This window comes from Wasmannia auropunctata, unplaced genomic scaffold (genome assembly GCF_000956235.1).
Source record: "Wasmannia auropunctata unplaced genomic scaffold, wasmannia.A_1.0 LD336076.1, whole genome shotgun sequence".
Taxonomy (NCBI): Eukaryota; Metazoa; Arthropoda; class Insecta; order Hymenoptera; family Formicidae; genus Wasmannia; species Wasmannia auropunctata.
In genome coordinates, this window is record NW_012026814.1 from 3,026,002 (window position 1) to 3,053,663 (window position 27,662).

Here is a 27,662-nt window from a genome sequence, read left to right on the forward strand (position 1 = left end):
GCGTGTCGTGCGCGCGTGTGTGTGTGTGTGTGTGTGTGCGTGTGTGTGTGTACAGCATGTATACATGCAGTCGTGTGTCGGACGAGTTTGAATGGCTTTCGCAGCTGCGATATATTTATGCTGAAAGAATGGCGGAATCGCTGGCAGAAATACATCCCGTCCTTCTATTCTTCTCCCTTGAGCTCCTGTTGTGAATTTTGATTAGTTGAACGAACGACGCCGGAGATCCACGGCTCTTCATCTGAACCGCTCTTTGCCTTCTTCAGCCCTTCGTCGGTCGAATCTGTAAGCAGATTTTAAATAACCACACATTTTGTATGAAATATAAATTATTTTTAATATTTGTTAACATTTTCATATTTTTAATAACGACACATTTTATATGAAATATAAATTAACATAAGTATTAGGAAAATTGATGTGAAATATTCAGGATAATAGAAAATTAAGTCTGTAGAAAGAGTTAGCTTCAATATGAAATTATATTTGACTCTATAATAGATTCAATCCATTTCGTCTTTAAATGCATTATATAACAACTCTATAATTAATTTCATCGTTTATAAAATATTTTTCAAAGACAAAGTTATATTTCTTCTAATATTCAGAAAGACTAATGAGATTCAAGTTACAATTATAAACCGATCTTATGAAAATCTCAAATTTCAGATAAAAATCAGTCTACTAAATGCCTTTATGATACCAAAAGATGTGCAGCTTTATATTCCAAGGCGCACGGCATCAATTTTTTATAATTGAAACGCAGCAAGATAACTTAATTTCATATTACTCATGCACGATTAGCCATTGGCCGATAATTAAACGGCTCTCGGAAAGCGCGCTGAGCGTATTACACGAGCGAATTTGGCTCAGCGCGGCAATTACACGCTTCCCGATAAAATTAACGGCCTAATTGGGAAAGTAGCGTGATTGCTCACTGTTAAACAACCAGCGGAGGCCGAGGCTATTCTATGTTTAGGCCCCTCGACCGGATACCCCGGCGCGTACCAATAATTTGACGTAATTTAATAAACGCGACCCTGCTCTCTCGTCTGCGCGCGCGGGGTCGTGCGACTGTTATTACCGACAGTTTGATCGTATCTCGGTAGTGCGTAATGATGATGCACCTAGTCACTGGCATATAGTAGCGGCCCGATCATCGGTCATGCAAATTGGCGCTACAGAATGCGGCGGATCCCCCTTGCCCGATTCCCCCGTCTGATGTATCCTTCTCCCCCTCTCCGCCTCACCACTATCTTATACCGGTTTAGAAAACAGTATATCGATATTAAGCTCGCGATCGTTATATTTATACATCCGTAATTTATTGAGCTTATTATGTTGCTTCTTTGATATTCCCCGATTAAATATTCTCTCAGCGAGAAAGAATCAAGGCCGAGACGAAAGTCTGCAGTATAATTGGGTATTTAATATATGTATATTTGTCTTGAAGATCGTTCGAAATGTTCAGTACAGTAATTTTTAATGTTATTAATGATAACGATGATTGAAATAGAGGAAATTAATGCAAGGGGAAAAGAATCGTATAATATAAAAGAATATTTTATGTCCAAGCGATCTTCAATCCTGATATTTGTGTTTCTATGTATTTTCACCGTTTGTTTATGTTCACTATGTTATTATTTATATTTTCTAACTAGGTCAATAATATGCAAATCGAAGAAGTATCATTTTAAATATCTATTAACTTCTCTTTTCGGCGCATAAAATGAGGCCATAAATTCCTTCGAAACCGCAAGATATGATAATCACGATCTCCTTTAAAGGCACGCGTTGCGACGCTGCGCGGACAAACAAAAAAATAATCCTCCAGTTAGTGGGTTAACGTCCTCGGGGCCCAACAGGCCGCATGGACGAACGTTAAGCAGCGGGTCGACGAAATCGGCACGCTCTTTCATTACGAAATGAATTTCGTTCAATGTTACTGCCCAAGTATTTAAAGCACCGCCTTAAATCTTTGAGACTTAATAATCAGTTTGAAGGTCCGTAATTCTCCGAACGCAAACGCGCGGGCAAAAGAGAGCAGGGTCGGCTTGCGTGTCGAGAAAATGAAAAGGTCGAAATATGTGACTCGAAAAATATGTGATGGCTTCTGGAAGTGGAAGTACGATTGGATATAATTGGAAGAAATAATCATTTTTACACATTAAATCCATGAATTAACGTGTCCATCGATTTATTGAAATCTTCGATTTGATTGCATTGATAAATGAAATCTAATGTGAATGCCTCTAAAAATTGTAGCAACATTTAATGGCAGTAAATAGGAGAAATTTATTCTATATTTAGAAATTTCTTAAAAATCGTAGCAAAATCAGAAGTTGTACTTATTTTGTTTAAATTCTCTTTTCTAAGATGAATAATCTGAAAACAAAATAGGAGCAAAAGTAACTGGATAAAAGTACACCAGACAACTTCGACATATCAGAAAAAAACACGACACAAAGTTACAGGCCCGTGTTTCGAGGCTGACTTTCGTCTCGGGCAGCAATTAAGCATGCCGATAAATCCGACGCGCGCGCGCGAGTGAAAACCGAGCGAGAGAGCCAACCCGCCCCGTCGTGCAACGAGGGAGCCGCGCCGTTGTTTATCACTCACCTCGGCCACGTTGCAATTACGCGCGTAAAAGATTTTGCGCATACGCGCATGATCGTTAAAAAGCGGGGGAGTTTTCGCCAAGGTCCAGCCTTGTAGCGACGATGGTGGCGACCGTCGATTTAATTCGCTTTAATTTATAATTGGTCGCGGAACTCGTTTGCGCGGAGCGATCGAGCCATCCCTTTGTTTGTTCACGGCGGGAACGACTTGCGGTCGTCTCGCGGCGCCCGCAGACGGCATTTCGCGAATTTTTCTCGACGTAGCGACACACGATCAAGGATCCGGCGTGCATGCGTCGCCCGCGATATCTGCGTCCGGAATCGATTTGCGCAAAGATGCAGCAAGAGATGCGAGGCTTGTATTGCCAACGCTACCATTAAATAAAATTAAATCGTTTTTCATTTTCGTTTTTAGTGTTTTTACACATTTAAATTTTTGCATATGTACATATATATATTACATGTATACGTGAAGAATTTGTATATGTGTAAAATCTATACAACGTATTTCCACTTGAGGAATATGACTTGATCTTCAGGAAACTACTTTGCTTACTAAAGAGCACTTCCTTATCTCGAGGCTCACATCGAGGCTTTAGTAATAGTGTAATAAACGGTTTCATCTTATTTTACGTATTAAAATGATGGATACACAAAATGCCAACGTAGAATAGCTTAACGTTTCGTGAAGATTAAACGCTCTGCCAGCTTCATATAATTCCAGGAAGAATCCGACTGTTGTGCACGCCTTACGGCGAATCCAATTATATTTTTCCAGAATGACAATGATTAATTACGCTGAAACGTCTCTCACAAGCGATTATAAAGGTCATCCAGTGAAAGCGCGCGGTAATTAATATCGATCGATTACGGGATATGTTTCGATAACGATTAACCCGCGCTACGCGTTAAAATCCTCGCCGGGGTCGCGCAATTGGGATCACGATGACGCAAGTGGAGCGTGCAAGCACTCCATCGACATCACGGCTGCATAGAATTTCGTTCATCTCCAATCTCTAAAATGAGCTCTGAAATGAAATGTGGTGAGATAGATTATCAAACAGAAATTTCAGGTACTGTCATACATGCTATGTAAATTTCCTCAATTACGTCTTGTATCCTTTCTTGTTTTGGTATTTGCGATTCTTCTACGAAAAACTAAAAAGCAGGCCACCCATTTTATATTTAATTCAATAATATAATTCACTTTCTATTAGTCAAGAATATGCATTTCTTTAAATTTTGATTACGTTCCCATGAAGGTTGAGAAAATGAATATCCTTATTCATTCGAGAAATTGTCATCAACCTTCGGCTGAAAGTACGGGAAGCAAGTTCTTCGCACGAAATTGTCGTATGGAGATTCAAGCACGTAATCCCCGTTGCGGATATGTCGTCTATTTGCATCACAACGTTGCGGCGAAGGTCGCAGTTAATCGACCGGCGGCGGTTATGCACTCGCGCGGCTGTACGGCGCGCACGGCCGCGGCAGACGGGAAAGCCAACGACTGCAATAATTGCAGCCTACCATTTCCGTTTCGAACGAAAGCTCCGCGAGGAGGAGCGTGCACTTCGCCACGCTCGACTTGCGAGCGAAGCGAGCGTCGGGAGCTTGGAAACCCAGTGAACTCGTTGTGCACGGCGATTCGAGTTCAATCGCGTATTACGAGAGATCGCGCGATGGGAACGCGTTTGCGGAACAAATTCAGAATCTAATTTCAAAGAGTAGAAAAATAAAATAATATCAGACATGTAATTGAAGCGTTACTTCCGCAATGTTTATCTGAACGCTAAATCCCTCCCTGAGTTTCATATATATATGCAACGCAAATGTCTTTGAAATAAATGCAAAAGTTATTTGTCTTAAATCAGAGCATGAAGCGCAAAATTACAAATGCAGATCATTTTATGTAATCTTGATTTTTGAGAATCAGATCCTTTCGCGAAGTACAAAGGAGATTTTGTACGTTTTTTTTTAAATCAAGAGTCTACGTATGCAATAAGAATGCCACGCGTATATCGATGCAGGCATGCAGCTAACGATAAGATTACCCTATACGCGTATAAAGAGACGAAACATTTTCGAGTCGACGTCTGACGACCGCCCCGTCGTCGTTCCATCGGAAAGGGATTTACCGTTCGCTGGGAGGATAATCGCGGCAGGGAACGAAGCACGTTAGGGATAATGTGCTTGTGTTGCGCGAGGCCACGGCAAAAACGCGGAAAAATCCGTTATGGATAAGAAGCGGGCTCAACAAGCCTAGATTAATATGAGGAAGAAGCGTGTTCCTGTCTCGGGCGTCGAACGTCAGCGAAAGGCTCGAGCGCGTCGTCGGATACGGTTCTCGTAGCTGACAACGTGCCTCAGCGAGACGCGCAAGTCGGCAATCTCTCCAGCGAGGAGAGCCGCGTGTTTAAAGCCCTGAGCGACGGGCTACCAATTTTATCCGAACGCCTCTGTCGGAAGCGTTCGTGCTCGAATCGCCCGTAGCCGATGGAAGCTCGTTGTTATGCGTGAAATATAGACGGGGAGCAATTTGAAGGCTCGACAAGCGTGAATTGAAATCGCCACGGCTTCGGAGAGATCAATTTTCTACTGTGCGCTTCATACGAAATTCCGCAGACCGGCAGTATCTTTAAAAGAATTTTAACAGCAAATAATTAGAGTTAAGCAGACTTTAATATGTTATATAATAATTATATTTTATATAACTCTTGTTAGATAATACACATCGCGGCTCATCGCACGTATATACACAACTGACATGAGATTAATACAGCAATTATATGAGTGAATACATTACATAATGTATTAATATATCATACATATCATTGCTCTCAGATATAAAAGTGCAATTTTTAAGCACGACATGAAATTTGTATTTCTGCTTTACGTATCGCGCGTATCTCGCGGAAATGCCGGCGTAGAAACATTTCCGCGGCGCGGCGCGCATGAAAAACGTCGGAGAAAGTAGCCTAGAGCTTCTCGATCGCGAAGCAATAGGGACGGCCGGTCGATTATCGATCGCGGCGTATCATTAATTGTTTGCAACGTTGGAACAATACCCGGGCGCCTTATCATCCGGCCTTATCGGACGTGCGGACGATTAATCGATGGTTTTGATCGATCGTAGCGCTTTCCGTGGCGGCGGAGCGCGGGTTCGCGGGCGCCCGCGAGAAACCGCCAATTAATCGATCGACCGATTAACCACCCCTCGAGCTTTCGTTATAGCCGCGGCGCGGCTTCGGGATTATTCCGGGCTCTCTGCTTATCCGACATCCGATTGTACTGTTCCCGAATCGTTCCGATCCATCGCTCATCGTGCCCGTTGCCTTCAGGCTAACCGCCGCTCCGGCGGGCCCCGGCCTGCAGCGCTCGTCTCTGTCCTACGGGTTTTGCTGCGCGCTGCGCCCGCGAGAGAAGAGCGAGAAGCTTTAACCGCTCTTTTCGTCGTTACATCGTCGAACGAGCCGCTGTAACGTCGCGCCGCGGATATCGTATATACGCGGGCGCGATTACGTTTATTGAACACGGGCGCGGCGTTCATCGGCTTCGGAAGAACTGAGCCATGCGTGTGTGGTGCTCCTCGCCTTCGGTGAATTTCGACGATGTTCATATCATTGTATTTTTTGTAATTATGTCAAAGGCACAGCTGTTTTCGATTCGCGCCACAGCTGATGTGTTCTTCGATAAAATCATATACATATTATACAAATGATAATCTCTGAACAAGTTGACGCATTTTTATCGAACCGCACTTGCCCTGCAACGCCCGTTGATTCTTTTATTTTAAAACGATGCCCATTAGCTTCGAAGGTCGAAGCCAAAGGGAGGTGATGGGCGATGTCGGACGATCGTACGAGTCGTCGCTAATACGGCTTTTAAAAGACATGTAGTGCATACTTTCGTTGTTTGCGTACGGCGCGATGGTAAAAAAAAAAGCGCTCGAAAGCGACACGACGCGAAGTGCGCGCAGAAAACAACAGGTATTTTCACCGTAACCACAGCGTTTCCCCCTTCGTCAAACGTTATAGAGCCATTCGAAACTTCGTAACAAATCATAATTACATGCGAGACGCTCCATTATGATTTTTGTCGCGCCGCGCCAAGGCAATACACCACCCCGGTAATGGTGTTTGCCCGCGCTCGGGCATTACGCGGCTGGACAAAAATCGTTATTGCGGCGGTTAATTGCCACGACGAGTGTGCAGAAAGTAACGATCGCTGGACCGGTATCGCGATTACTTGGCTGCGAGGTATTTCTCTCTTTTTCTTACCCTCCCCCCCCTCCTCTCTCTCTCTTTCTCTCTCTCTCTCTGGGCACGTATAAAGTTCGCTCGGCGAGTTACGACGCGCGGAGTTATTCGCGGAGCCACGCATAGGGCTCTTCGAGCTTTGAAATCGCCGTTTAATCGGTACACCCGCACGACTCGCGGAAATAAATAACACGGGCGCCACACATCTCTCCCGCCGAGGCCTTGATGCGACGCGCCGGGTCTCGTCGTTGCATCGCGCCGCCGAGTGCGCAGCGCGCGCGAGCGAGCGAGCGATGTGCAACGCGAGGCACGCTTACGTCTCACGGAAGACGGACGGACGGACGCGGCGCGGATCGTTTTCCCAGGCGTGCACTCCCGTTATCGTTATCCTCTCTCACGTTCGGACAGATCGTGGAACGCCGATCGCCGGTTAGATCGACGATGCAAAATACCGCGAGTCGCCCGTCGAGAGAGTCAATTGTGCCCGCCGCCGCGTCGCGCGCGCGCGCCCGCCGTCGAGAGTTAAATGTTAAAGCGCGGACACTCGTTCGTTCGATTCGCTGCAGAGGAAATGGAATACCGGTGTGACGCTCGAGTCGTCGCGTTAGCAATTTAGTGACTGACATTATGCCTCTACTAGCCGTATCTTAATTCACTATTGAATACATCACGAAAGAGGGAAAGAAAGAAAAAGAGAGGAAGCACGCCTTTACATCTTTACAGAATATAATTTTAATCTTATGTCTTATTTTTTATTACTAAAATATATGTAGTAATCCTGTATATTTTTATTATCATATTCTGAGAATATAAAGCATATAGATCTTTATGCTTTAAATCTTTATAATTTTATCGATTTTTTATATTTTTATGTATTTTTATTTCTATATTATTTTATATCTTTACTTATAAGCATACTTAAATTTTATTATGCTTACACATTTTTAAAAATGTTCTCAGTAACTTTCATTACGAGCAGATATAAGAGTAAATAAAAAACAGACTGGAAAATGGGTTTTCTAATTATCAAACGACATTTCCTTCCGTCTTTTCCATGCAAAAGTACGTACGTTCGTTAAGTTCGTCGAACCAGATGATCGAGCTGTCCTTTTTTTTCTCCTGCGCTAAAGAAACGTGCTTGCTGCTAACGGTGTTGCTTGTCTCTCTTTTTTTCTTCTCTCTTACTATTTCTCGCTCTTTCTTTCTCACGTCGCTGTCGATGTGCGTTTGCCATCCACTCGCCTACCACGCGTGTAACTGTAGCATCGCATTATGTCGAAGCGAAGGATCCTATCTGTATTCCTTCGACCCGCCGGATGTAAGAATAAGCCACGTAGACGTGCATATCGACTTTCAAAGTGATTTGAGAAATTCCGCAGATATGCAAAAAAATTCCTTTCAAACAATATTATTTTGTAGTATTTGTTACTATTTTCTTACGTCACAATTATTTTAATTTAATCCAATATTTTGCTTATATGAGTAAACTGATAATACAGATTTAGTAGAAAATACGTTCCATAGACTTGTTTGATATCTTGAAGAGTACAGATAAAATAATGTATAAAAATTACAATTATACACAAAAATAAATTGAAATTGATCAAAAGATATTAATTTGATAGATATTAACAATTATTCAATTCGATAATAATATATAGAATTAAGCTTCGTAACTCGATTGAGTATTCGTAACGCGATTGAGATAAATGACGCGCGAAAAAAAAATTAAATGTGAGAGCGTGAATGATGGGATTTCTAATCGCTTTCATTATGAAATTTACAGTAAACGGTATAGCGTCGAGGCTGGTAAAACGTTACGCGATGCAAACAGTCGATTCGATCTCACAAGCAGTGGAGTAGTAACGCTTACTGCTACGCTTACTCGTCTGGAAAACTTTCTAATAACCTAGTGACATTCTGACCGCCAGGAAGGATTCGCTTGGATCAGAATTATCGTCTGCGAAGCGTGCAGGACTTTTATGGATTTCTACGATCAATAAAATTTTCTTTCCACACTTCCGTCTTCCGTCAAAGTTTCCCAAATATACAATCATAATTGTGATTAATATTACATGGATAGTAATAAAAGTTCCAGTTATTAAAACGATATCACTATAGAAATCTTAAAATAATCGACATTTTGTGAAACTTTGATTCTGTTAATTTTATCGCATTAATTTCATCATGTGTACTTTTCTTTTTAATTGCAAGGATTGAATCTAATAAAAAGAAATCTATTTTTGGAAATTTTTTAAATCACGCTATTATGGCTGTTACCGATATTATTAATGCGGAACGAATGTACTTGTTTGCTGGCCTGATTTCGATTTTCAATTTAACAAATTATAAGGCAATGAGAACAGCCATATGAAATGCTAATAAGTCTGTCGTTAACAAGAGCACGTATAGAAAGCGAACACTGCTCGCGAACACAAAACTAATTTTACGCCGACGATGCGTCGTAAAGGAGAACGCTTTAACGCTTGGCCTGCTTGCTGGCCTGGAAAATTTTCCAGTAACCCAGTGATACTTCGAGAGACAGATTTGATGGATTACTGTCATCTACGTTTGCAAAGAATTATCATACACTTAATAATGTATCAGTACTTGCGTCGCACGAATTTAAGATATTAATAATTAACTTTAGCACCTCTATTCTGACAACGAGTTCGATAACTTTTGCGAGAGTTTGACACCAAAAAAAATAAAATAAAATTTAATATAACAATTTCAATACAAAGATACGATAAAAAAAATCTGGCTGCTACAGTACATGTATCTATATGTTTCATAGTATAATTCCTGAAGCCTGTGCTTAAGGAACGACGTACCATCGGCACTTGATGCGCTCGCGAGCGAGAACGCGCGAGGCGCATCTGGCTATCTCTCCTCGATAGTTCACAGACACCGGCGAGAGATCACGCGAATCGCGAATCGACGCGAGCGCGAGCGAGAAGACGCGGAGGAGGGGAAGGTAGCCGTCGATATATTAGTTATGCCGGAGGCGAGAGGTGAGACGGAGAAACGGAGGCGAAGGCGAATTCTCTCCACTGCCAAGGCGGCGTAAGGCGTGGTTTGTCCCTTTACTTTGCCTTTGCTTGCCTTTACTTTCTTGACTCGGTACTTGCTCGCACGTACGCCACGTTGGCCCGACAAAGCGCACGCGTGCGTTCCTGGTGCGTATTGCACTTATACGAATACAAATGGATATGCCTGCACGTACGTACGTCCGTATTATACCCTGAAGAGGAGGGGCAATGCTTTTCCCCTTTCAAACAGACTTTGTCATATATACGCTTCGAGAAATGATGCGCGCGGGAGGCTCATATAAATATATATCCAAGAATGCATCCTTTAAACTTTTAAACTTTTTCTAAAAAAAAAAATAATTTAAAAAAAAGTGCTTTTATATACTCACTTAAAATATAGATTTTAAACTATAGCAGCGCATTTTACATTTATAATTAATATAAAATTGAAATAATATTCTTAAAAAAATAAGAAAAACACCTTGAAGAAAACAATTGAAATGTCACAAACAATGTCTACATTTATAACATAAAATAATCTCGCATACCGCAAAAATATATAGCTTACACACAGATATTTAGACGTATGTCTCGTACGCTGCATACGTTTGCATATGTATTTGCATATGTGTCGCGTATCCGAGCGTTCGTGTATATAGGTTCGACTGGTTCACCTCCGCGCGCGGCTGGCAACAACTAATGAGCAGCTGTCGGCGAGAGGCCCGGCGACAATAACCCGTGCATTTTATATGTTTCTCTCTATACTTATACGCGTCAATAGGTCCTCCTCCAGCAAGGTTCTTGCAAAGCCTCCGCTGGTGTACGAACGACGGATGATTGATAAGCCCGTCGAATCGCCTGATACACGCGCCTATGTATACGTCCGATTGGAAGACACGTCGGCATTTATTAGCCCAGAAATTTTTCCCCGTCTAATATACTGCTGTTGCAATGGCAGATAATTAAAGAATGGACACCGAATTCCAAGCTTTTATTTAAAAAAGAAAAGAATGGCTATACCAATACCAACAGTACCATCATCCATACACGTGTGAGCGTTATAGTAAAGATAAATCTTTCCCAATTAGATTTCATTGTGCGATGGTTAATACGGTAAATTGTCTAATTGTTCGAGTTGTCGTAATTAAAGAGATTTATTGAGAGAGAGAGAGAAAGAGAGAGAGAGACCAGAACTACCTTCGTCGAGTAAAGCGCGTGTACAGTTTCAGTTATTACGAAATGCTTCAAGGTCCGAAGGGCCGCACTACCGGTTGCACCAACGACGAATCACTACACGCGCACCGAGGTATTCCAACAACGCATGCACGAGTCTCCCGACTGGCGCGTACGCATTCCATGAAATAACGGCATCATCCGGCGGTCGAATTCTTCCTGCAACTCGAAGATCGACAAGCGCGGGTGGACAACTGCGTGGCTCTTACTTTAATTTACATGCTCATTCTCGCTCGTATCCTCGGGCGATATTTGAGAAAAAAAGAACAATAATTGCAATTAAAGAATACAATACGCTTAACCAATTCAGAACGCAAGAGTGTAATTTAAAAAAATAAAAAATGTTATCTGGAAAATTATAGCTTACTTTTGTAGCCGCTGATAGAATTGAAACATCGGATTTGATTAATAAGATTTACAGAAGAATCATCAGAATACAAAAGATCCTATTAGAACATTTTTCAGAAGACATTTTTTGATGCCATTCTTGCGGTGTTTACAGTGTGAAATAATATTTATATATTTTTTAAATATTTGTTCAATAAAGTGTAATGCAAGATGCGTCAACGATATCAGGTTGGAAAGAGTAATATCAAATGCGCTCAAAGAGAAGGAACGAGCATGCAATGGGATAAGTAGTCAGGTCCGTTGTAAAAGTGGATTTCAAAAAGGAGGTATCGAAAGAAGTATGTACGTAAATGGACTGGCGGAAGGAGATGAAGGTTGGACAGCAAATCGGGGGCGTATCTCTTTGCGGAGGGACAATAATTGGCGTTACTTTAAGGGAACGTGTCACGAAGTGTCGGACAGGCCGAAAAATCTCGACACCCGCCGTACATATGCGGTCGACCGGCCTAATGAGATCGAAGATTCTCGCGATGATAATCTCGTCACGGACGCATCTCGCCGGAGAACACACACTGTCGATCACGTTCGGTAAATCAAACTTGGACGAAATGAGCCTCCAAACGCGACGAGATAATAAATTACCGGCTTGCCTGTCAATTAGTTTTTATGACGCGCTCGTCTGTAGTTAGCATATAAATTAGACGAGTTTGTCGACGGCGTAATTATCCACAAATCGAGAACGAGAATTTTACGTATGTCCCGCTTGATTGATGGATGATTGTCGCGCGTGCGCTCGACATAATAAAAATAATTAAAAAAAAAACCAAGAGCAAGCGTTTGCCAGTCGACTTTGAAGTGCATTTGAAATATTCTCGCAGGCACGCGATTCTCTTCAAGATACGGATTTTTGTTATTCATCCGCAGTTTGGTATCAGCATCAGGCAGCACGCGCGTGTTAACGCTTAAAGAGCGTGCCTTTAAAAAGGAAAACGCACAGCTGCGATTCCAGGAAACATTTTGCTCGGGATAGCTCGCGGATAGGCGAATACCGATGTTACGGCGTTTCCATGCGAACAGCACTCGATTCCGTATATCCGAGTAAAGCATATCGAAGCCGATCGCTCGCGTTTAAAGCCTCCTCGTTGGCGGTGTTTTACGAGTAAATCAGCGAGCGCACTAAAGGTGAAGCGCGACTAAACTTTCCGACAACGTCCAATGCAACGGAGAAATCCACCGGCGGCTCCCGGTGGCGGGCGAAGATTGCTCTAGTATATAATACTACGGATGCGGATTTATATACGCGGGAACGTGGCGCAGGCCGGTCGGGTAAAGGCGTGAATTATTCATAGACAGCCCTTCCTCTCTCCTTCTCTCTCCCAAGGGTGTGATGAGGAAGCGGAAGGGCGTAAGTGAAATTTGCGGTCGCTAAAGCGCGAATACCGCCGCGAAACGGTTCGGATGAAATTCAAATGGCATTCGTGCGTACGATGCTTTTGGAGAATGTGGATGGCGGGCGCGCAGCCACGCGAGTTATTCGCGTCGAACTCTGTTACACGCTCGTTTACACGCGGCCTTAAGCACTCCGAAGACGATTTGTACTTCATGCTCGAGTGAAATGCGTCGATGACATGGTAAAAAGCGATGAGATGCAAAGATTAAAAGCTTGTTGCTTCTTATTCTGATTGTTTATATGGCAATATCCACTGGTACCAGAATAATTTTGCTGAATACAGATCTGAAAATAATTTCGTTGGAAATTCAAAAATGATAAGCATTGCTGTAAAGTATGTTTTGATATTATTTTAGCAACCAATTTAAATTTCGAATAAAATTATTTCCAGATTTGTATCCAGCAAAATTTTTAGACCTAGCAAAATCGTTCTTTTCATAAGTATGTACATCTCGATATTTTATAATAATAGAGAAAGAATCAATTCAAAATTGATATACATAAATTGATATAATAATAATTACAGTAATAATATATAATCATGATTAAAATGTACAATTATATAAGCCAATATATATTAATTTACATAGATATGTAATGTATGACGTTTTATTTCAGTCAAGAAAGAGCCAATTCGAAATTGATATACAGTAATAATTTGCTGTAATGATTAAGGCGCGCAATTACGCATATTAATATACATAGATATATATAATGCATTACGTTTTATCGGATATGCCAGAATCAATATTTGTTTAGCAAAGCTCCGAGCATCTCATTCGCTCATCGGGCATCTCAGGACTGCCCGAGCCAGCTCCGTCGTGACTTCGTCGACGCCACGGCGATTTATCGACGCTGATCGTCAGCTATCGAGGAACAGAAGTACTCAGTGTCCCGTTACGAGGAGGATATTACGTGCAAGGATAGCCGGGGGCGTCGATTGACCGATTAGAATATCGATTAATATCGCCGGGACGTTATCGGGGTTTCACGAGAGCCACACCTGATGGCACGTCGCGTAACGTAGTAAGCCCCGACGTTTTACGTATGTAAAATGAAAACTCGACAGAAGGAAATGTCAGTCACCTATAAGTGGAGAAAAAGCGAGACATTCACACAGCCGAACAACAAAATCGATGTAAATCATTTGGACAGAACGACCGCGAGAGAAAGAGGGAGCTGAGGGAGGCGGCGAGGTAAACATCTATACGCGGTCTCTTCGTGTTCCCGGGGGCCCAACTACGCCCGAGGTCGCCGGGGTGCTTACGTCGATACGAGCGAAGGGCCGCGGATGAACCTGACGAACGTAGGGTCTACGACCCGTTGGGCGCGCTACGGAGATGAGAGTGCGCGCGGCCCTCTCGCACGGGTACCGTGGCGTGCAGCCACTTTCCTACGACACAGCCATAAACATCTCTGAATGGAGACCACCCACCAGTCTGTATGCTTCTTGGAACCGTCGTTGCGCGTTTCGCAAGAACACCAAGGGCGATCTCGTGACGACGTTACTCTCGAGGGCTTTCCCTGGCGGATTTTTCGCGTCCCTCGCGGGTGAGAGCAGAAAATCGGCGAGAGCAGCGCCGAAAGCGCAGCGCCATGCGGAGCGCCCAAGAGTAATATCTCAACTTACAAAACAGCCACTAATCCTCAGCCGCTTGATTGAGCCTCGAATGGAACATTTTTAGCAATTACAGCCAGAGCCGTAAGGTTAAGTAGTAGCAAAATAATATTTTGTAATTTTGCCACGTGTGTTGTAAAGTCATCGTGCAAAAGGTGGCGTCAATATAAGGCAGGTATTAAGCGGCTCAATGGAGAATTGGTTGCTGGGTATCGAATGCGCATACGGGATTGACGTGCGGCTGAATGCGTTGCGGAATGAATGGACAAATCCTGGCGGAATTACCTATAGGCCGCATTGTTACTATCGCGCGATAATGCCCCTCGAAGAGAGCCCCCTTATTGGCGGGAGAGTCATACAGAAGTGAGATCGATATCTTGTATAAGCTCCGCAAAGAATTATTAGCGTCATTACCTTTGTCATAAGATAGTTAATGGCCGGCTATCTCGATTGCGGCCACGGTCGTGACAGTTCGATCGTTTGTACGAAACGATTAGTCATTTTGTAACTTCCTGCGATATTAATCGCGACGTGGATCTATGCGCACGCGTCATCCGTGCCGCTCTTTACGAGGGCACGGAATGACATGATACCCTTCTGTCGTGGGGAAAACAAGAAAATTGTTCCTGAGAGACCGCGCCGAACGGCGCGAGTGCCGCTCTGCCGCGCTGTCCGTACTTTTCGCAAAAAGTCATAAAATCTGGATCTGTAGAAGCCTGAGTTGATTTATCGGCAGCGAACGAAACACGCGCACAGGAATGTCGATGCATGATCCAGCGGAATATGCCGCGATGCCCATACAACTTATTCCCGCGCCATGTAACAAGTTATGAAGTCATAATGTTTCGTCGAGAGTTAAGTACACATCAGTCGTATTATAAATGTAAGAAACGGCTAATCAGTTCTTCTATCAGTTACCCCGATCGCGATTACATCAGCAATAAGATCATGCTCTTTAAATGCTTCTTGATATGCCAATTCCATACGGTGTAATTTTCTATTTTCGTTCGTCGATCGGACACCCTGCTCTATGAAAGATTCGCGTTCATATGAAAGTATAAGTCTTTAGATAATCATTCTTATTACGCAATTACATTTAAATGAATTATTATCTATTAGATAATATTAAAAAAGAAAATAAATTAGTAATAGAGTTTATTTAGCGACTCTATACCAGCGACGAATCTCGGTAAATTAATGCGGATATTTCGCGCGACGGATCTCGCTAATCAGCGGTCGCGAAAAACGAGCTTTCCGCTCGTCTACGACGTTCCGGAAAAACGCGACTACGACTGGGGCCGCGAGCCTACCGGCCGGTGCAACCGCATCGCAAACACCGCCGCGGTCCGATTTCACGGGCGGTCGTAAAACACGAAGTCGACCGATTCGTAGTGTACGCAGGCGTATCGTACGCGGCGAACGAGAGAGGAGGCCGGCCATGGCCGCAGCTGCTTCTGGATCGGTGGCAGCCGCCCGCCTGCCTCCTCTTCTCTCGGCTCGCGCGATTTTATACGCGCGGCCGCATCCCTCGACGAAAAACCGGTCGACGGAGATCACACAGCGCTCGCTCGCTCGCGAAGGTGTATCGAAAGACCACGGGGCGAATTGCTTCTCTCCCGGTCCCGTAAACGAGCAAACGCGATCGCGCCGATCGAAGGTGAGAGTAGAAGAAGAGATTAGATCGTAAAGCGGGGCGAGAGAACGCTGTGCGTCCGTGCCACGTCCGATCTCGCGCCGCGAGAGAGTATTGCGATGAGTAGCGCGGAGAGAGAAGCAGCGCATCGAGAGAGCCCCGTTCCGCATCGATGTTCGATCGGGAACGACCGCGCTAGCTGGATCCAGATGCATGCCGCGCTACGGCCGATTACGCAAGGACAAGAGTGGCAAAAATCTTCGCTTGAAGTATGTAAGCTATGCCTGCCGCGCATATAAGGACTTTGGATCTTTCCCTATCGAGAGAATCGCCGCGCGGCTTCAAAATTTTTATCATTCGCCGAGAGTGGATACGTGATATCGTGAGACTATATATATAAATGTATCATATCGCTTTCGACGCACAACGTAACGATTATCTCTTATAAAATGTATACACTTTGCGGAGAAACATCTTTCTCATCTACAATTCTGCGTGATAAGTAACCACTATTTACCTTATCCTGAGATTTTTGTTCTTGTTCCACTTTCATGTCAAGTCTTCGTATATATATATATATATATATGTGTATATACGCGAGCGCGTTTAATGAGCGACGGTCACGCTCGCCGTTTTTGTTTGCTCTCGCAATTTCGTGTTATTAATACCGCGCTCGTCTACGAAATAATTTTACAGGATTCGCACGGATATATATATGCGCGGTTGTGCACCGCGTCGAGAGATACCAGTTTGGCGTATATCGAGCCTCCCCGCGTCAAAGCGATATTTCGCCTCGCGCACGTCCTCGTTTCGCTTCAACCCGCCGCGCCTGCGACGTACACGGTGCGTTACTCCGCGGCAAATGGATTCTATCAAGTCTCGTTTGCAGTATTATAAATTAGTTACCAGCCTGGCCGCGCCGCTGCAAATAATTTCAGTCGGACGGCTCATGCGGGCCTCTCTCGGCGCGGTCAACCTGGCCAAGGCCCGGTCCGCGGTCCGACCGGTGCGGTGGTGGGTTTACAAGGTAGACGCCTAACGGAACGCGCATGCACGTTTTCCACGACGACGCGGGTAATAAAACGACTGGGAATTTGTACACGCGAACGCGCGCGCCGGACGAGCACGACAGCCGTCTCCTCGGCCGGATCGCAGGCGGAAAATGCCAACAGACTTTCGTCGAGCGCGAGCAGATCGGTGCGCGCGCGTGTGTACGTGCGGCGAGACCGGTCCAGACCGCAATTGACACCGACAGGAGAATTTAGTTCGCCTCGACCTTCGCGGGGTGGTACCGAATAGATTTACTCGTCCAAGCGTAACGAAGCATCAATACTTCAGAATTAATTTGCCGCGATATTATATCGTTCACGTCATATTTTAATGCCCAATTAATTCTCGCGACAGAATTTTATTGAGACCTATCTTGTATCAACTGAAGTATCATATGATTCTATCCGTCCACTTAAATTTCTAAATTTAATCCAACAAATTCTCACTATTTTCAATCGTTAAAAATGTTATTATAATTTAAAGTTTCTAAATTAATTATAATGTTAATCCTTGATTAATTATAAAAAAAATTATAATTAGTATTAATCAAGAGATAATATTACAAAATGGCGAAAAATATACTCTCTGTTTGATTTTAATAATTTTTTGCTTGTACATACGTAAATGATATAATTTGTTCGTCTTTACGTATGATCGTTTGTTTTTTATTCAGAGTGTCGAAAAGTATAAATCCGTACTATTCTGCACTCTCAGTTACACTTAGAAATACTAAAACCCTTGTTCCAAAGTAAAAAAATCTATTTTTACGGGCATTTTCAACGCTATTCAATGAGTTCCCCTATGTCGTACTTTCCGCTTCGTCTGCGCCAGTTTCTCCAGCAGCATGTCGAGCACTTTCCTGCCGGCCGGCCGGCCGATGGTACTTGGCTAGAGGTAGATGCGTAACGAACGGCGCATGCACAATTTCATCGGTGCAAGTGTAATAAACCTTGGGCAATCTTGCGCGCGTTCGCGGAGCGACACACACACACACACACATACACATACACGCACACATATACGCGCGCGCGCACACACGAACGCACGCATATTTGTGTTATCTAGACGCGGTACGCTACTCACGGTGAGTCGCCCGGTAAGACTCTCTCGTGGATCTCTCGGGGAGAGTGCACGGGCGAGCCTAACGCAAAGCACTACTAGCGGGAGTGCAGTAGTAATAATAAAGTGGTAGTGGTTGGCACGTCACGGTCCAACAGGCCGATCAACCGGCCGTGCGGCGAGCCGGCTACTGGTCTCCGCCCACGCACAAACGCGCTTCCATGCACACACGTGCGCGCACACGCGCGCACGCACGGGCACATCTGCGCACGCGGTGTATATGTACTTGTACTGTAAGTACACACGCAGGACCTGTCGTGCACAAAGCGCGCACGAGTTCGCTGCGATATCGCTGTGTTCGTTGCGATGCACACTATACCGCGAGGCCTCGTAAGCCGGTGGGCTCATCCGCGTGGTTTTACATACGCGTAGATACGCTATCGTGGACACTCGGCTACCACAGCTGCGTTTCTTCGATCGGAGGGAAAGAGCGAGGAGAGGAAAAAATTTGTTTCACTCGAGGGCCGCGGATCCCGTTCGGACAGAGTAAAGAAGATAAAATACGTATACGCACCACAAGCGACGAGCGAAAAGTTCCTAAGTGAAAGGGCTGAGAATGTTAATACCTATCTGTAATACTAGAGTGACTCAATCGAAGATAATCTTATCTAATTAGCTAAACTAATATAAATTAACAATCCCATGTAATTGCACTTATTTAAGATAATTCATTTTTTAGATATTATTTTAAAACGATGTGATGTGTAATAATCAAATTGCACACATTACAATAAAATATATGAATTAGTTACTAATACGTAAATTATATTTGATATTATATATATTACACATTAATATAAAAACATTAAAAGACACGCTTTAAATCTGTTTCCAATGTTTCCAATAGTGGAAAATGATTCGCGCACGTCGGGCTGACTAGATAGCGATGTTTCTACTTGGCATTTTTTTCTACGCCACGCTTTACCGATGACCGAGTATGTACATTACTAAAAATATTACTAAAAATTACTTTACCAAGGAAAAACTTAATTAATTTACTAATCAATATCATACTAATTATTCAATTGCAATTATCTCTTAAAATTAGGACACGATAAAAGGAATTCCTGCTTTGTTTCAGGTGTGTCTCCCAAAAATGTAATTTCTTTTGTCGCACATCATTGTGACACGGCGATACTTCTACCGATCTATTCTCTATTATATTTTTCTGCGGCTCTATCGCGGCCCGACTACCGCTGTAAACCAATTATAAATTACCACGCGTGGACGCGAGCATGCCCTTTCGAAGCGCGCGCCTTTGCCTGTCGACGTACGCACGCAGGGGGATACGTGGGCGTGGGGCACGCCGGCAATGCCATCGATTTGCTTCGCTTTCACGGAGAAAATCGCCGATGGAGGGAACAAAGTGTTGACGTGCTCTTACGTAATCCCGAACCTTTTTGTCGTAGGCGAGCGTGTCCCGCGGTTTGTCGTCCCGGTCGCGGTAAACTCGCGAATTTAAAGAGCGGGCCTGTAACGGATTATTGCTTTTTGCAACACCGTTATTTATTACAGACATTAAAGTTTCCTTCGAAACTCTACTCGCATTTGACTTACATTCAACTGCGATATCAATCTCAAATCTTCATTATTTTAAATTAAAGCAAGCACGATTACGTGTCGAGTTTAAGTGACCGCCGTTCTTCAGTATTATCCGCGTTTTATTATTCATGAAATAACCAAGGGAAGGAAGCGAACTTCGTTTATGTAAACTGTAAAGATACCCGGTGAGAAACGAGAAAGTTTTACCGCATTCAAGCGTATCTCGCTGAGCTTTCCGCGTACATATATATATATATATATATATATATATATATATGTAAAATGTCAGGAATTATTATAATATTCCACGGTTTAGGAGAAAACTTGTAAACGCGAAAGCGGCAGCAAGTATTAATCTTATTTATCGACCCGCCATTTCGTTTCTTTCTCACGATCGGGGATACCAGGCTACATTAACAACTACGTTCACGATCAATTAATACTTTCGATGCACGCATCCTTGGGGCGAAGAGTTTTGACCTCAGCTCATAAACAAGTCGTGCCTTCCTCGAAACAGGAAAATTACACGTGCTATAGAGAGAGACTTGCACTTCTATGCGCACTTGAGCGAAACCTTGCTTCTACATAAAATCGACTTCAAGTTAAATGATTAATAAGAATCTTTAGTACCTACTTGTGATATTTCGATGGCGTATCAAAAAAATGTAAATTCCAAAATCTTTGTTAACAAAAAGGCAGCTTCAGTTGAGAGAATTAGTCGACGAATTCATAAGAATATGAACTACAATGCGCAGGATACTCGATAGATCCCGTATAATGGCCATTCACGCATCGCGTGGGTGTGAGTTTCAGGTGAGAGCTTTCAAGATGAAGCGGCTGACGATGCAGCCTTCTTCTAAATATTCTTTTTCGAGCACTCCTTTATTCCGCCGTCGTATCCCGGCTCTCGTCTTCCTCTCAACGCGCGACCATCTTGAGTATGCGTAGACGGTTTTAGACGGTAAATGGGTGAAAAAATTCGTCGGATGACTCAGGACGGGCCTACAAGCGCGACGCACGTGAACCACGTCGGGACGGGCACAGGATGTAGGCAGACAATGGGACGGAATAACGAGAAGAGTCGGGCCGCGAAGCCGAACGTCGTCTGTAATTTGCATGCAATGTAACCGGGGATACGATAAATATGCATGGTGGTTTCGGTTAGAAGAGGACGAAAACCTCGCGAATGCAGCGAGCACGCCGAGCACACGTTTCTTCATACGGATTATATGAAATGTAAAAAAAATTATATATACGGAGTTTGTAAAATACAGAAAAACATAAACTGCATAAGACTTTAAGAGTGTGTTCCTCTTTTATAGAAATCCATGTACATTAATATAAATTAAAATAATATAAATTTCTCTTCTTCTCCGCGTTTCTAAGTGTCGCAGTTGTATTATGTACACCGCGACGTCGCGGTTGTGTCTACTGTGAATCATATATATATATACGCGAACATCGAAATCCGTATATCGCGACGTCTTTGTTGAGAGCAGGATCGAGGCGATCGTGCCTCTCGGAGCATCCTAACAAGCGAGCCCACTCTCGGCCTGTGCCTCGGCACGAAGTAGGGACGCCTAGCAATTTCGAAGATGATCACAGCGCGGCTCGTCGCTCGGTGTGTTCGCGCGCTAGTGGCCAGAAGCTCAGGCCCAACGGGAGCGAGAAGTGCGGGCACACACACCGGATGAATATTAGATCGGCATTAAATATTTAATATTATCAAACGCCGAGCCTGTGATAAGCGCGACGCCGCGCGCAATCTTTATCCCGGCCGTAATACTACGTTCGGCGCGTCATCGCACGTCAGGAGGCACCGGCACGAGCGTTAACTAACATAGCCGGTGCGGAATATCGCCACGGGCGTAATCATACGAATGCGTGGAGGAATTTGTCGATATTAATCAACGTCGTCGCGAGGGCACAGGCGAGGCACCAGGGGACGCGGGACGGTGGTAACACACCCGGCAATTTGCGAGATAATAGTCTCCGTCGGGACCGTCCGGACGGAGCGAGCACGCGAAAAGCCGCCACGGCGCGATTACTTTCTAATTATCGGCGACGACTCATCCGCACACCACCATCTCCTCCTCCTCCTCCTCCTCCTCCTCTCCGCGACGCGACTTTAACGTAGGTAACCGTAAACGGTGTGCCGTTTATCCCGAACCACGGGGGAGCCTGGCTCCACCGGTCGGGCACCACCGTCTCGCGGCGACGAGAGAGGGTAAACAGGCGGAGGGAGAGAACAGCGTGTTTTCGATCCGCGTTAATTAATTAAGCGGCCGAGCGACGGGTATAACGACGGGCATTCTCGTTTCTCGGGGAGACACCCGGTAATTTCGCAGCGCGACGTTTAGCACAGCCGGGCATTAAAATACGTACGTGAAAATGACGCGGCGAAATGATGCTGCGGGTAGCCGCAAGTGACAAGCGGACGCGGCGAAGTACTTTAGAAATATAACAGCGCGGTCGCGCGCGGGACGAGGCGTCGCCGAAACTAATAGCACTCGCGGTGAACCGAGAGATTTGTCTCGCGAGAGATTTGAATTTTACTTTAATTTCCCGTGAGAAACCTAACGCGAACAAGACGAGGAACTGAACCACTTCGACGCTCCCGTTGCGGAACTGTCGCGCGGTTCCCACGTGTATGACTTTCTTTTTCACTCGCAGTCCGGTTTCGCCGGCCAGGTTCGACTTTCGCATCTTGTACTAATCGTGGATAACTAAATCTCTCTTCCTCGCCTAAGTTATAGTCACGGTTACGAGGTGGAAAGAGAGAGAGAGAAAGAGAGGCAAAGAATCGGCTAAATTATAGTTAGTATATAGACGCCGCGCTGGTGAAACCGGATTTCAGTACTTTTATATCAGAACTTTTTTACTTGAAACTCACTTGAGATGCCGAAATGTAAAAAATAATGAGATATATGAGGCGTTTTAAATAATTACTAAAAAAGTCGACCGTGTCGACGATCCACCTGCAAGATCCGCGTGAGATCGACGCTAGATTATGAGCGATCAGCTTCAGCCCCGGACGCCTGATCGTCGATTGTGTTATCGGAAGCCGCTCGCTTTCTACGACAATCGATAAAATCGCGCGGTTCGCACAATCATAATTTTCATAATACGCGATCAGGTAGGTGGGCGGAGGATGCGTGGTGGGACCGGAAGCCACGGTTTGTCCAGCCGTTGAACCTGGTCTCGTTTAATTCCGCTCACGGAGAGCGCGGCTCCGCGGCGAACCGGGGCTATTATAGCGCTGCACCGAGCGAGGATGACGTTATATACCCGGAGGCTGTCCACCGCCAGTCCGCCGTTGAACTATCTTCTCCTTCTCTCCGTCTCCTGTCTCTCTTTGCGGCTTCCAACCGAGCCGTCTTCTCGCGAGGCGAAGCACCCAGTCGCTGCTAAACGACACGAGGAAGAGAGAGAGAGAGAGAGAGAGAGAGAGAGAGAAGTTAGGCTACGCAGAGGATTAACCCGCGCGGACCTCGCTAATTTCCACAGCTTGGGAATACCAACCGGTACCTGCGGTGGATTGCGGATGTGCGCGGCAGGAAGCTTTGTGATTCCCGACTTCCTCCCGTAAACGCGTCTCGTCGTCGCCCGGCAATACGTGCGCAAAACCGGGCCCGTGATGAGGAAACGTTTTCAATCTCTCGCTGTCGCTGTCGATTATCATCGGCGGATTAACGGACGGAGAAACGAGCGAGACGATCGTCCGCGGATATTACCTTCTCGCCGCGTCTCGCTCTTCGCTCGCGTGTGCGATATTGTCGGTGCCGTATATTAACCGGCTTGACGACGCCCGTTTACGACGTAAGAATCTGTTGTGGCGCGCCGTCGGGTGGACAATTTACATGTAAAAACTCCGAGCCATAAATAGAGTCTAGAATTAGAAAATTACTCAGAATAGACCCATCAGAAAGATCACGTGTTATTTTGTTTTTAATTTTTTTTTTTAGTTAAATCGCAATAGATATAAACGAAAATTTAACAAATATGATCTTTATATTGATTAATATTCCGAAGCTCTGTTCCAAATATTAACCTAACGAAAGTACGGAAAAAAGACGGGCGGAAGAAATAAAGAATTATAACGTTGCTAACCGTAATGAACAGGTACTCCGATTCGGACACGTTTGCGAGGCTCTTCGTATCCCGCATTCAAATCGATTACGTCTAAGAATGGATTTCTCTGTGTAATTGACGGTAATCGCGGAACTTCCTGCATCGTGTGGACAGGTGCATTTCCTAGGCATCGTTATGATCGGACGCCGGAAGGGGGAAGGGGAGCGGAGAGGGGAAGCGATTAAATGAACAAGGACCTGGCAATAGGGAAGCGGCAGAGAGAGAGCTGATGATGTGTGTGTCTTTTATAACGCCCAGTAAAATGCCCCGTTAAAAGATCGTCCCTGTCCATCGTGCCTGGGTCGATCCCGCGAATTTAACGATTCAGTCCTCCTTCCCGGACAAAGTACGCTGTAACTACGTCGTAACCGGTGTTCCCTCAATACACCTAATTGCGACGTGCATGTCCGTTCGACAAATAGTCTCGCTCGCTCGACGGCGTATCATCTGGCTGAAATACGGGAAACGAAGATCGTGCGCGAAGGACATGCAGAAAGCAGCCGCGCACGCGATGTTTCAATTCGAGAGCAGAACTGGTCGCGGTTTTTCTCAAAAGCGGAAATTGATCTCAGTCGCGTCATGTTTTTTTTTTCGCGAAAACGTACTCGCAATCTTAATCTCGCAAATTGCTTTCTCTCCTATGTACGTTATCTTACTATAAAAAAAACTTATCATTACGATTACGAAACGTCTACTCCCTTAATTTATTATTTGCTAATGAAAAATTGATAATGCCTGTAAAAGGACTTTTAAAAAAAATTGTTACTCACGAGTTAGAGGTAGAGCGTCCCGACACGTCGCGGTGCCAGGACAGTGACAGCCAGACGTGTCCCACATTTAGTCGGTGGCAGCGGTGCACTCGTGGCGGGCGGCGGAGTTTCTGGTCTCGTGCAGCCTAGCCCACTTCCACCTCGTAGCTCCCAGACTAAATTCGTCAGCGATCGTGGCCTGCTTAAACGTCTCGATCTAGATTTCATCATGAAATATCGAGAAAATATAATAAAAACTTGTGAATATACAACTGATTGATACATCTTATTTCGATAACTATATGTATAACTGTAACAATGTAAAACTGAAGACAATATAAATTGAAATTGCTTTGATATAAAAGGTAAAAATACATATTTAAAAAGATAGGTATTCTAGAAAAAAATATAAAATAGAAAAAATACATAATTATTTTATAAGTTAATAAGAGAAAAATAATTAAATTTAAAGTCTGTTTTACCCAATTTTTTAGATAATGCCGTAATAACTTAGAGTCATAATAAATATACAATACAATTATTGTAATAATTCTAAGAGAAGTAACTATTTATTCAATTACTCTTTATTTAATAAAAAAATAAAGTGTGTCCAATAATCACAGAAATAAAAATCATTGTCAGGAATTGCTTTCTTAAATTCGTATAAGTTTAGCAAATATACTTGAACGATTTTTCAGCATTAACAAAAGCATACCTTTTCTCTGGCAGCTTGGCACCCGCGCCGGAATCTCCCGACGTCCTTCCGCCCGAATGACTGGAGTCCAGCGTTCCGTCGAGCTCCATGGCCTGTTGGAGATTCGTCAGGCTCTTGTAACGTATATTGAAGAGCGGCGAACCGCCCTTGTAACCCGGCGGCGTTTCCTTCAACGGCGACGCGCTCTTCTGCCTCATTAGCGGTCGCCCGCGCTGAGTACCGCTGTTCTTAACGTAGAGCTTTGCCAGCGGCGGCTTCTCCACCCGCGGCTGCGGCGCTTCCTTAACCGCGCGCCTGGTCCGCTTCTCCGCCTGAATCTTCTTCGTCGGTATCGTCTCGATCGGCGGCGGTTCCGGTCGATCGTCCAGCAGGGGCGTGATCGTCACCGTTACCGGCGTCAACGGCGGAGTCGAAGCCCCCTGGCCCGCGGCGAGAGGACTCTCGTACGGCGACCTGACGCTCTTCGGCAACGGCGCGAAGCCGCGCACGTAGTCGTATATCTGATCGATCTCGTCGTACTCCTCCGTACAGGTTGACGACGACGGCGGCACCCTGTTCTCGTCCCGATACCCCGAGTGTCCGGAGGACGGCTGATGCCCGTTGCTGTGATAGTGATGATGATGATGATGATGGCCGGCGCTGCTGTTCCTATGGTGGCTCAACGGCGCGTGATCCGAGTTTGTCGATGGTCTTCTGAGGAAGCCCGACCCACTTCTCGTTTGCCTGGAGGGCTTGCTCTCGCCCAGACGACCGTCCAGCACGTGCGCTCGATCGGCCACGTCGGCAACCAGGCGGGAGGCGCGTTCCACCAACCTTGTGAACTCTTGCATCGACCTGAGTGCCTCCTCGTTTCGCGCCTTCACCAGCTTGAGCGGCGCCGCGAGCGGCAACGCGACCGCCGCTCCTTCCCTCTGCAGCGGCAACGCGAACACGTGCTCCTCCTCGAAAGTCGACAGCAGCCTCAATTCGGGCACAAACTGCGACGACGACTTGAGCCCTCGCGGTGGCTGGCCGTGCACCAGTCGCACGGTGAGCGGCAGACGTTTGCTGAGAAGCGCCCTGGCGGTGTGCACGCCGCTGATGTTGTCCTCGCGTGCCAGGGCGCTGAAGCGCCCGCGTTGATCCATCCCGAGCAGCACGCTGTCGCCGTGACAGTCCACGCAGCGCAGAAACCGGCCGCGGCCGGGTAGCGCCACTTCACCGGCGGTGACGATCGTCTCGCCGGCCGCGAGGGTCCTCGTACCCTCCGGTACCACGATACCCGACTCGTCGTCCACCCGGCAGGCGATGCCGCGCACGGTCTCGCGCACCAGGGCACCCTCCTCCGGACATCTTCGCGATAACTCGCTCACCGACTCGATGCCGCGCACCGCCCGACCCTCCTCGCTCAGGATCTCGAAGTAGCCCGCGTACGAGTCCGGTATCGCCAGTCTGGGCCCGACGCCGACCACTCGGCGGCCCTCCTTGATCTTCACCGCCTGCGCCACGATTTTACGCCGACGGCCGGCCGATATCAGCAGCGCGGTGCTCTGCAAGCTGGGCGCCGGTAGCGTCGGCACGCCCAGCCCACCATACTGGCCCTTGGTGATCTTGATCACGGCCGGCAGACGGTACTTGGAGACGAACTCACGCAGGTACGTCGCCTCCTCGGCCCAGCGTGCCGCCGCGACGACGATCTGACCGTCGGTCGCGGCCATCGCGGTTGCACGGCCGACGCGGCGCGGCGCCTCCGCGATCCCGCGTCTCCCCGCGCGAGATCAGGCTCCCGAGAGACAGGGCCCCGGCGATCAGACCCCCAACGATAGCTGAACGCTACTGCTGCTCCTGCTGCCCGCGCGGCGCTCCTCTATGCTCCATCTGCAAGCAAGGAGAACGATCGCGCTTTAAATATACCTTCGCGTGACGTTACGTATTTGGGTGTGTGTGATAATAAAGACGCGCGCGCGCGCGTACGCGAAGCAGGCACGGTACTTGTAAAATATTGCGATGTAATCTCTAATCCTAATTTGATAACCTTCAAAGATATTTTCTGTTATAAATTAAAAAAATGCCAAGTATCGAAATTAAAAGTGCATTACAGAAGATTATCTCTACGCGTGTACTCTGTTAACATGGAGTACACAAAATGCAAAGTATCTATGTAATTTAGTTTTATTCACTCCGCTCGC

General features: G+C 45.6%; 1 protein-coding gene across 1 annotated transcript; it reads right to left on the reverse strand.

Moving 5' to 3' along the window:
* On the reverse strand, window positions 1-27,191 carry LOC105449291. Its single transcript, XM_011688422.1, has 3 exons — window positions 25,495-27,191; window positions 24,801-24,996; window positions 1-283 (listed from the first exon to the last, which is right to left on the reverse strand). Exons 1-2 carry the CDS (start codon window positions 27,189-27,191, stop codon window positions 24,804-24,806), a joined length of 1,890 nt encoding a protein of 629 aa, XP_011686724.1. The 3' UTR covers window positions 1-283; window positions 24,801-24,803.
* Window positions 27,192-27,662: the final 471 nt, after the last annotated feature.

Coding starts and splice junctions, on each gene's coding strand:
- LOC105449291 (XM_011688422.1), bottom strand. CDS start 27,191: ATGGCCGCGACCGACGGTCAGATCGTCGTCGCGGCGGCACGCTGGGCC. Junction 24,997..25,494: donor GCCAAGCTGCCAGAGAAAAG/GTATGCTTTTGT, acceptor GATGAAATCTAG/ATCGAGACGTTTAAGCAGGC.